The 12,221-nt window shown below is 41.0% G+C and overlaps 1 protein-coding gene across 1 annotated transcript; it reads right to left on the reverse strand.

Annotated features, from left to right (window-relative positions):
• Positions 1 to 480: 480 nt before the first annotated feature.
• tmg2 (Transmembrane gamma-carboxyglutamic acid protein 2) lies at positions 481 to 8,857 on the reverse strand. The gene is given in 7 exon segments (NM_001165242.1): positions 481 to 1,171; positions 3,403 to 3,546; positions 3,945 to 4,071; positions 4,255 to 4,288; positions 4,447 to 4,610; positions 8,154 to 8,258; positions 8,724 to 8,857. Coding segments are annotated over 6 exon segments (627 nt in total). The 5' UTR covers positions 8,239 to 8,258; positions 8,724 to 8,857; the 3' UTR covers positions 481 to 1,098.
• Positions 8,858 to 12,221: the final 3,364 nt, after the last annotated feature.

Genomic DNA, 12,221 nt, shown 5'->3' on the forward strand with positions numbered 1-12,221 from the left:
TTGGTTGACGGTATGTGGGGGCGGGAGGTCCTGTATAAACACCAACTCAACTTTCTTGACAAATTCCTTCACGATAGTTCAGCTAAACACAAGATGTCTGCGCAGTAAATGCTTTACAGCCACCTCAGATGCAGATTGACCATGTAAAGCCTTTAGTCATATACACAGAGACCATTCTCTAGCACAGGCCAATTCTCAACCAGGGAGAAAAAGGGTACATTTGGGAGCAATGCAAGATACATTTATTTTTGATGAGTGCAGATATATGCAGGGTGGGCAGATTACTTAAAAAATGTAATCCGTTACTGATTGCAGTTATATAAAAAATTAAGTAATCAGTAACGGAAACTTTTGGATTATGCAAAAGTAGTAACATAATCCGATTACTTTTGGATGACTTTCACTTCTAACACCCGGGCATATTTTAAAACCTTGAAAACGTGCATCCATGGAGTCTTGATGACTGATTGACCAGTGGGCCAGGGTGCAAAACATTTTATAAAAATATTTTTAACAAGAAATGTGTATAAATATAAACAAGTTCAGAGTGGTCTGTCATGTAACAATTCAGATAAAAACAACTGAGATAAGACAAACATTAGGCAACATGTTGACCTAAATACAGTACCAGCTGCTAGTTTATACATATTAAAGGAAATTCCACCCCAAAACTATTTTTTGTTTCATTAGTCCATTGTTGACATAAGCAAAACATTTGGTGACTGTCAGCAATCAAGTTTTCAAGATATGTAACTTTCAAGGGATTGCTTCTCTTTCTCACAGGTAATCTTAATTTCTCTATTCTATAACATCCTTCAGCCTTGCCCCCATGAACTCCCCTCTTCCCCTGAATAAAAAAAAAGTCCTAAAAACTAGAACTGTGTCAATTACATCCCAATTTCAATCAGTACAGGGATTGAAATGCTCGCCTATTATATGGACATATACCATGTCTATTTCAACAACTCACAGGAATTGAAATGGAAATGTTCACAGCTGTGCTCACTTATAACTGTCCAGATCTCCAACTGAAGAAGCTTGTAACACACACACACACACTTCCTGAATGCCCCTTTTTAAAATGTCCATCCCTCCTTTTCACTCAGTGTCCTCAGTATTAGCAATAATCCCAGTATTGTCAACTGGGTCAGGAGGTTCTGATGGCACCCCCCTGTGTAAAAAAGAGAGAGAAAAATAATGATATGAATGAAACATGCACAGACAGACCAGTGATGTAAAGTACTTAAGTAAAAATACTTTAAATGACTACTTAAGTAGTGTTTTGGGGTATCTGTACTTTACTATTTATATTTTTGGCAACTTTTACTTCACTACATTCCTAATGAAAATAATGTACTTTTTACTCCATACATTTCCCTGAAACCCAAATTGTACTCATTACATTTTAATAGGAAATGGTCCACTTATCAAGAGAACATCCCAGGTCATCCCTACTGCCTCTGACCTGGCAGACTCACTAAACACACATGCTTAGTTTGTAAATTATGTCTGAGTGTTGTAGTGTGTCCCTGGCTATCTGTCAATTAAAAAAATGTAAATGGTGCAGTCTGGTTTGCTTAATATAAGGAATTTGAAATGATTTATACATTAACTTTTGATACTTAAGTACATTTTAGCAATTCCATATACTTTTGATACTTTAGTATATTCAACAGACTTTTAGACTTTTATGAAAGTAGTATTTTACTGGGTGACTTTCTTTACTTTTATGAAAGTATGATATTTTAGTACTTTTTCCACCACTGAGACAGACAGACACACACAGTGGACGGACATGCATATTACAACTAGTACAGAAAGCTGGAATACATTTACGCACAGTACACATTCGTCAACTGTATGTTCTACCATAGTTTAAGTCGGAAGTTTACATACACCTTAGCCAAATACATTTAAACTCAATTTTTCACAATTGCTGACATTTAATCCTAGTAAACATTCCCTGTCTTAGGTCAGTTAGGATCACCACTTTATTTTAAGAATGTTAAGTGTCAGAATAATTAGGAGAGGATGATTTATTTAAGCTTTTATTTCTTTCATCACATTCCCAGTGGGTCAGATGTTTACATACACTCAATTAGTATTTGGTAGCATTGCCTTTAAATTGTTTAACTTGGGTCAAACGTTTTGGGTTGCCTACCACAAGCTTCCCACAATAAGTTGGGTGAATTTTGGCCCATTCCTCCTGACAGAGCTGGTGTAACTGAGCCAGGTTTGTAGACCTCCTTGCTCACACGATTTTTCAGTTCTGCCCACAAATTTTCTATGGGATTGAGGTCAGGGCTTTGCGATGGCCACTCCAATACCTTGACTTTGTTGTCCTTAAGCCATTTTGCCACAACTTTGGAAGTATGCTTGGGGTCATTGTCCATTTGGAAGACCCATTTGCAACCAAGCTTTAACTTCCTGACTGATGTCTTGAGATGTTGCTTCAATGTATCCACATAATTTGTGTTCCTCATGATGCCATCTACATTGCATCAGTCCCTCCTGCAGCAAATCACTCCCACAACATGATGCTGCCACCCCCGTGCTTCACGGTTGGGATGGTGTTCTTCGGCTTGCAAGCCTCCCCCTTTTCCTCCTAAAGTAATGATGGTCATTATGGCCAAACAGTTCTAATTTTGTTTCATCAGACCAGAGGACAGTTCTCCAAAAAGTACAATGTTTTTCCCAATGTGCAGTTGCAAACCATAGTCTGGCTTTTTTATGGCGGTTTTGGAGCAGTGGCTTCTTCCTTGCTGAGAGGCCTTTCAGGTTATATAGGACTCGTTTTACACTGGATATAGATACTTTTGTACCTGTTTCCTCCAGCATCTTCACAAGGTCCTTTGCTGTTTTTCTGGGGTTGATTTCCACTTTTCGCACCAAAGTACGTTCATCTCTAGGAGACAGAACTCGTCTCCTTCTTGAGCGGTTTGTAGGCTGCGTGGTCCCATGGTGTTTATACTTGCGTACTATTGTTTGTACAGATGAACGTGGTACCTTCAGCCATTTGGAAATTGCTCCCAAGGATGAACCAGACTTGTGGAGGTCTACAATTGTTTTTCCTGAGGTCTTGGCTGATTTTTTGGATTTTCCCATGATGTCAAGCAAAGAGGCACTGAGTTTGAAGGTAGGCCTTGAAATACATCCACAGGTACACCTCCAATTGACTCAAATTTGGTCAATTACTTGTGTCATGCACAAAGTAGATGTCCTAACCGACTTGCCAAAAGGAGGATGGCTCAATAATGGCTGTAAATGGAATGGCATCAAACACATAGGAACCATGTGTTTGATACCATTCAACTCATTCTGTTCCATCCATTACCACGAGCCCATCCTCCCCAATTAAGGTGCCACCAACCTCCTGTGATACACACACACACACACGCCTACCCAGAGTAAGGTGGCGGGGGTGCGTCATGCTGCCCACTGCGGTTCAGGGCTTCGCCATAGGAGGGCAGTCCTGGGGCGATGATCCCAGCGAGAGGCACTGTCTCTGGGGCAGGCTGGCCATCCAAAATCATCCTCACTGGACCACTGAAACAGATGACATAAAAGTAATACTAGGTTAGGCTACACACAAGTAATGTTGGCCACACACAAGACAAAATATGGGAAGACTCAGGGTCCATTGCTTATTTCTGAAATAATGTTGCTGCTAGGTAGGGCTATCCGGGATTACATAGACCTATGTTATCATGTTGCTAATACCTCATGTAGGCTACTGTAATTAAAAAATAATAAGACAAATGTACTTTACCATATGTTGCTACTATGTAGGGATACCAGGGATTACATAGGCCTACTTTATAATTTTAAATTTGCTGACAGGTAGGGCAACCAGGCAGTAGATGCTTTAGGCTATAGTGTACATACTTACACTCTAAGATCGACACACTAACATACATAGACACAACACACACACTCAATCTTACCTGCCTGCCATTCTACCAGCCTTGTTCTTGTAACAGTAGCAGCCCAGCACCGTGGCTATGACAGCAGACACTAGAATAGCCAAGATCCCTGCCACTAGACCCGACACATCCACTCTGGGCGCCGTGTCTAAAAAAACAACACAATAAATATATTTGCAATGTACATTATATTAAGATTACAGCCTGTGCGATTATAATCCACAACACTAGCATCATCCATAGAGAAACATGAGGACAGTTGTGAGAAAGTAAATGTCAATATTGACTTAGTATAGATTTCCTAAATACCCCCCCAAAAAAAAGGTCTTACTGTGACTGCTGGTATATGTGTCCCAAAATACATTCTGGGGATAATAGAAAATTAATTCCAAGTAAATTTCTAGTATCCGATTAGTCAATTAATTGAACAAGCTTACAGTATTCTTAATGTGTGTAAATAATCCATCATTTCCAACAGACTTTCATGAAAGGTACCACCACATTCACTGCCCCCTTCCCTCACCGTTTTGGTTGTGTCCTCAAACACCTCCCTGGCCTCCTCGTAGGTGCACACCTCCTCCATGCACTCCCTCTCAAGGCTGCCTGGCGTCACCAGCTCCAGGTCCCATTTGTTCCAGAGCAGCGAGCGAGACAGGTACGAGGACGCAGACTGTTGTCCCAGGAACACTGGACCCAGAAAATGAGAAACAGAGAGACAGACAGCGTGCGAGAGACAGAGAGGGAATAAGACAGACAGACCGAGAGAGAGAGAGGATATTGGTGGTCATGAGATTGAGGTTGATATAATCAGAGATAGAGACGGAGCCTCTTTCACACACACACACACACACACACACTAGCAATCATTGATCATAAGTCTGACTTCGACAGACAAAAGTCAGTATTGAATGGATAACCTCACAATCAGATATAAATAGAAAAAGTGAAGCAAAAGAACAATTGCCCGACACAGTGGTTCCCAAACTTTTTCACTCAGTCCCCTTTCTATCTTTGGGGACACCCCTCCCCTACACTGTCCATGACACAAACTGGTCACACCCCTCTTGGAGGAGAGAATTTTGCAAGTTTCAAACTTACTTCCTGCAATTCTATAAACTTTCCCATGGGGTGGTGATTTTTTAAAACAGCAATTCTTCACATTTTGCCATGTGGTGGAGAACACATTTTGCCATTTCAAAGCAGATTTCCTGCAATTCTACATAGTTTGCCATGTCTTGTCTGTTCATGTGATAATTGAGTGACTAAAACATTACAACAAAATCAACGCGCTAAAAAAAAAATCTATAAATAGCTCTCTAAAGGTCTGCAATGACAAGAGGAAAACTGATTCACTATCCAATCACGAAATTGCACATTGTGCATTCTACTATTACAACTTTCAAGAGTAAGTTAAAAGCCCAACTGAGTTCTTTGGGCTGAGATCCTGCTAACGGGATCGATATGACAACAGCCAGTGAAAGTGCAGGGCGCCAAATTCAAAACAACAGAAATCCCATAATTAAAATTCCTCAAACATAGAAGTATTTTACACCATTTTAAAGATACACTTCTTGTTAATCCCACTACAGTCTCAGATTTCAAAAAGGCTTTACAGCGAAGGCAAACCAAACGATTATGTTAGGTCAGAGCCAAGTCACAGAAAAACACAGCCTTTTTTCCAGCCAAAGAGAGGAGTCACAAAAAGCAGAAATATTGATAAAATGAATCACTAACCATTGATGATCTTCATCAGATGACACTCATAGGACTTCATGTTACACAATACATGTATGCTTTGTTCGATAAAGTTCATATTTATATAAAAAAATCTGTTTACATTGGCGCGTTACGTTCAGTAGTTCCAAAACATCCGGTGATTTTGCAGAGAGCCACATCAATTTACAGAAATACTCATAATAAACATTGATAAAAGATACAACTATTATGCACGGAATTATAGATACACTTCTCCTTAATGCAACCGCTGTGTCAGATTTTTTTAAAAATGGAAAAAAATAGAAAAAGCACACCATGCAATAATCTGAGTACGGCGCTCAGAGACCAAAACAACCCAAACAGATATCCGCCATGTTGGAGTCAACAGAAGTCAGAAATAGCATTATAAATATTCACTTACCTTTGATGATCTTCATCAGAATGTACTCCCAGGAATCCCAGTTCGATAATGTCCATCATTTATGTCCAAATACCTCCTTTTGTTAGCGCGTTCAGTTCACAAATCAAAATTCATAACGCGCGTTCACTAGCAGCAGATGAAAAGTAAAAAAGTTCCTTTACAGTCCGTAGGAACATGTCAAACGATGTATATAATCAATATTTAGGATGTTTTTAACATAAATCTTCAATAATGTTCCAACCTGAGAATTCCTTTGTCTGTAGAAATGCAATGGAACAGATCTCGCTCTCATGTGAACAAGCGTGGTCAGCTCATGGCACTCTGCCAGAGCCCTGACTCATTCCCCTCTCATTTGCCCCCACTTCACAGTAGAAGCATCAAACAAGGTTCTAAAGACTGTTGACATCTAGTGGAAGCCTTAGGAAGTGCAATATGACCAATATCCCACTGTGTATTCGATAGGCCAAGAGTTGAAAACCTACAAACCTCAGATTTCCCACTTCCTGGTTGGATTTTTTCCTCAGGTTTTTGCCTGCCATATGAGTTCTGTTATACTCACAGACATCATTCAAACAGTTTTAGAAACTTCAGTGTTTTCTATCTAAATATACTGATATAAATATACAAATATGCATATTATATATCTAGCTTCTGGGACTGAGTAGCAGGCTGTTTACTCTGGGCACCTTATTCATCCAAGCTACTCAATACTGCCCCCAGCCATAAGAAGTTAAGGCCTCACAGTTTGGGAACCACTGGCCCAATATGACCGTACATGAAGTAGGGTGAAAAAGGAGGGGGTAAACCTGCCTCCAAACATAACATTAAATAGTTTATCTTTAGTCTCTCTGTGTTTCATAATTTTCCTTCAATTTGCAAGAAGAGGCTGAATGTATGTCATCGGAGAAAGCATCCAAGACGGCACCCCGTTGTCTCTGTATCTATCTGATTCTGTCTGGTCAAAAAGAGTAAGACATTGTTGCCGCTCATAGCACTGAATGCATGGGAAGCCATGCAAGGGAAGCGAACATTTGGCCACCCTTGAAAAAAAAAAAGTCTAAAATAATAGCAGATCAGCGTTGAGCTAAACTGAGTGAGCCCTACTGTGAATGGTCCTGGCGCACAAAAAGAGTGTCAAGTGTCAAGGGAAGCCAGTTTGGATTTGGCTTCACACCAATCACTGACAGCTAATTGCTAGCTAATTGCCCCTTTCCTAAATTACTCATGGATGGAGATTGGGATTTAGACATGTGGTTTCACTTAATTCTCCGTACTGGCCAATGATTATAACAAAGATTCTGATCCAACCAGAAATTCATACATTGTGCCCCTGGCCTGAGAGGATGGAAGTTCAATATGTAGCTAGATGTAGTAGGCTAATGTTAATTAGCTGGCTCATCGTTGCCCATGAAAGGAAGTTAGCGAGCAAGCATTTTAGCCAGGTAGCCTAGGACAACAAAAACTAAAAGTGTGTACTGTATGACAGTCATATACAGTTTTGTCAGCATCAAAGAGAGGAGGATAGCATTTCTCAACAAGTAGGGTGATTCAACATGTTTTTTCTACAGCCAGCCAGACACATCATATTTAGCGTACGTTGATTGAACTAAATCGTTTTTGTTATATTTTAGTTTTCACTGTATTGGACTAAGCATAGGTGATTTGATGATGTTGAACTGTTGAAGTTGAAATAGTGCTGGAATAGTGAAGGCAGCTCCTGTTTTCTTTGCAACTTGCGGTAACTGTCCGTGGTTCTAAATCAATAGCTGTTTAGTAGTAACTTGCTTGACAATGATGTAGGTCATGTAACTGTTTGTTACATGCAATATGCTTTGTGGACTTCATCAGACAGAGGTTGCTCTCCGGGTTTGTGATGAAACAAAGGTGTGGTTGAATTTATTCTGCCACTGTGTCTGTCTCCTTGTCTCGGCCTTGGGCCTATATATTACAGTGGCAAGCATATGAACTAACAGGTTATAGAGCAAACAACACAATTATCACAACACATAGGTAGTAATATGGCTTTTTCTTCCCTGGCTTGGCTTCTCCAGTGATTTTACCCACACACCACGACTGAACAGATGTGTGTTTACCTTCGTTGTGGTTGTAGACAACTCTGGCCCGAGCCAGGGGGACCAGCGACAGCATGCCAATACATATCTCTGCCAAACCTGGCATTTTTCAAGCAGGAGACACAACTGCAACAAAATGTATTTATTCATTATTTCTCTAATTAAATACGCCATACTCAAAACATTATTCAGTGATTTTCTCATGTAAAAAAAGCACCCACACATAAAAAAAACGACTGTTTCGCCCTCTTGAGGCGGAGGTTGAAACGAAACAAAAGCTACTTTTAGAATGTTTCGACATGTAACAAAATTGAATCACATAGGAACAAATACCTACATTGTAGCGTATCGTAGGCCTACTGTCTTATAAATAATAAGGAAAATAAAGAAATACATTTACATTTTTATTTTTCTATCTTAAACAAAATATTTGTTCGGTTGCATTGAGAAAAGAGAAAGCACAATTAACAATAATTAATTATCATAGCTATAGTTATATCGATAATAAACAATTGGTCAGTGATGCCTGCCCAATGATTTTGGTCGAAAATAATTGATCGTAATTCGTTAACGAGAAAATATTATCCTTACCTTGTGTCTTCGGTGTTTTCGCTTCGAAACGAATATTTAATCCTCTATTTTCAACTCGCTCACCCAGGCTTTCCTTAATTTAGACCATTACTAGGCTAATTTACGACAGATACAATATCTACACAAATGTACCTGTTAGACAAACACCCTGCCTATAACGTCACATGACATACCCGTTTTACAACATACCCTATGGTCATGGGGGTGTGAGGGCAGAAAGGGGGAGTTTCCTGAAATTGTGTGTGAAAGAGAGGAAGAGAGATCAACAAGGATATTAATTTCCATATCCAAACAGTTGCTGTCACGTTTACTTTAACGTTTTAATTGACAGAAAATAAGTAGAGATTTGTTATGTTTACTACTATAACGACATTCGATACTATGCTATAGCCACAGAGTGGGGGGCCAAAGTGAGGAATCTGTGAACCTTGGTCAGTGGCGGTTCTAGCTTGTATGGCTCCCTGGGCGAACCCCTCCTTAAGCGCCCCCCCTCACAACAACAAAAAAAGCACCATTCTGCACTACCTGTAATTTTTATTCAGTCATTTGGAACAACACAAATAAATAGTCCTAACATTTAAAACGATATAAATATAAATATATATACAAAAATAAGACAAAAAAAGAAGTAACAAAGACAAATAGAAACAAATTTGTTTCCATCCCCCAACACTGTCAACTAAACTAAGTCAAGACTAAACCAATTCACCTTGGTGGTGTGCAGACTGGTTTTATATTATTCTTAACGATTCCGTGTATAACTTTAGACCGTCCCCTCGCCCATACCCGGGCGCGAACCAGTGACCCACGAAGCATCGTTACCCATCGCTCCACAAAAGCCGAGCAAGGGGAACCACTACTTCAAGGTCTCAGAGCAAGTAACGTCACCGATTGAAACGCTATTTAGCGCGCACCACCGCTAACTACGCTTGCCGTTTCACATCCGTTACATTTCGCACAAACCAGAAAAAATGCAACAATATGTCTGTGAAACTATATATTCACAGTATTATGAATGAATTGTGGTTTATTTGGTAGCATTTCGTAGTGTGACTGATTTTACTAATTGCATTAGTCCTCTACCAAGTTAGAGGTGCGCTATTTCATAGCCCCTTACCTCAGGCTTCCAGTGGGGAGACCTGCCCCCTCCCCATCTCATACTTCTGAGTGGGAGACCTGCCTAGGCAGTAGCCTGCCTAGCTCACAAACTAGAATCAGGGCGCCCACTCCGACAAGGTTAGTTGACCCACAGTCCCACACGTTGACATGATATCATTGACGTGACGTGGAAATGAGTGATAGAAAACCGATCGCGCAAATGTCACCATTCCAATTTTTTTGGTTGCCCTTGTCGCCTATAACTAAATTTGAAACAGGAGTCTTATCATCCATTCATAGGTATGATGGGAAAAGAGATAACCCTTAGGGCAGTGGAATTTGGTATTGTTCTGCCCTCATGTGGCAGTCCCCCAACCCCAGGTAGACCTCTATGCAGAATATTTTTTAATCCTTGTGATGTTCATGTTTTTGTGTTCACCCAATGTTCACGGGTCAGATAGACCCACAATATTATTGGGTATTTAAATCAATACAGCCATAACAATTTACATAACAATACTTAATACTTAGATGTTGACATCCATTACAAACAATATAGACAGCATACATGGTTAATATTTGCCATTTACCTCTGCTCACATTTACCTCAGATCACTTTGCTTGTAATTGTAAACAAAACTCACTTATAATCAAGACATCGGTGGACAAACATCGCATCGCTTCTTCTTGTTGCTACCAGCTGCAATCTAGAATGATGAAATCACTTAAGTTCAGGAATTTTACAAACATCACTCACTCACTCAAATGTATTTATATAGCCCTTCGTACATCAGCTGATATCTCAAAGTGCTGTACAGAAACCCAGCCTAAAACCCCAAACAGCAAGCAATGCAGGTGTATAAGCACGGTGGCTAGGAAAAACTCCCTAGAAAAGGCCAAAACCTAGGAAGAAACCTAGAGAGGAACCAGGCTATGTGGGGTGGCCAGTCCTCTTCTGGCTGTGCCGGGTGGAGATTATAACAGAACACGGCCAAGATGTTCAAATGTTCATAAATGACCAGCATGGTCCAATAATAATAAGGCAGAACAGTTGAAACTGGAGCAGCAGCACGGCCAGGTGGACTGGGGACAGCAAGGAGTCATCATGGCAGGTAGTCCTGAGGCATGGTCCTAGGGCTCAGGTCCTCCGAGAGAGAGAAAGAGAGAAAGAGAGAATTAGAGAGAGCACACTTAAATTCACACAGGACACCGAATAGGACAGGAGAAATACTCCAGATACAACAAACTGACCCTAGCCCCCCGACACAAACTACTGCAGCATAAATACTGGAGGCTGAGACAGGAGGGGTCAGGAGACACTGTGGCCCTATCTGAGGACACCCCCGGACAGGGCCAAACAGGAAGGATATAACCCCACATTTCTGATGTTTCTGGCTATAGATTCTCCCATCCCTATGCAGGGTACTCATGAGTACCACATTTTTGCCTTTCTTTGGCAAGTAGGACACTAGGGAAGTGTCGGCCGTGAACACAAACTTAGAGGAATTGATAGGCCTGTTCCATGTATTCAAGAGCTGAGGTGGGAGCTCTGGGTTATTTTTGCGTACTGTTCCTCCCATCGTCAGATTCCTCTTGAGGAGCTCCTGTCCCAGATTGTGCGAAGTAAAAAAGTTATTGCATGTGATGTTGTGGTCACAGTTGTGGTCACAGAGCCTGTGTCATGTCCAGGACAACCCTTGGTTCTTCTCAGGGGCTCCTCCACCTGGCCTCCCCGTATGGGGTTAAGACGGTATGTACTGCCTAACGTTTGGCACATGGTTGTAAAACAGGGGAAGGCGGTACACCCACTTGTCCCACACTGACCTGATTACAGCTGGCTTGTCTCTCTGCCGCCAAGCTGGTCTGGTGTCTCAGTTATCGAAGCGGATAATCCTGGAAATAATGTGGAAGTCTTCAAGAGACATTGTTGCACGGAAAAGTTATCTGCCAGTTTCTGCATCCCACAGGGATTCCCCATTTGATCTGAAAACACCAGCAAGAATAAGAACCCCAAAGTATGCATGTAAATGGTCCCTCTCCTTCCATCTCTCTCCAAAAATCCACTTTTCCCTCCAAATTAGTGCAGTCCAGTATGATTTTCTGGAAGGTGTCTGGAATGAACAGTTCAAAGTAAGACTGTGTGTCCTGCACATGAGTAACCCCCATCCACGTTGGCCCTGGTTGCATCCTTATCACATTGGCAGCCATGCAGGTGGCTCATTCCTTGACCAAGAAGACCATTCAATTTCACAATTTTTTAACATACATATTTCTCCTCCTGCAGGCTGATGAGCTGGTTGCTGATGGGCTGGTACTGGGGGCTGAGGGTCAATCTCATCCTCTCCTTCCAACTCACTGTCAGACTCTGAATAGACAGAAACATGATCCTCATATTTCGGA

Source organism: Oncorhynchus mykiss, chromosome 4, assembly GCF_057628025.1.
Source record: "Oncorhynchus mykiss isolate SJ-2025 chromosome 4, ASM5762802v1, whole genome shotgun sequence".
Taxonomy (NCBI): Eukaryota; Metazoa; Chordata; class Actinopteri; order Salmoniformes; family Salmonidae; genus Oncorhynchus; species Oncorhynchus mykiss.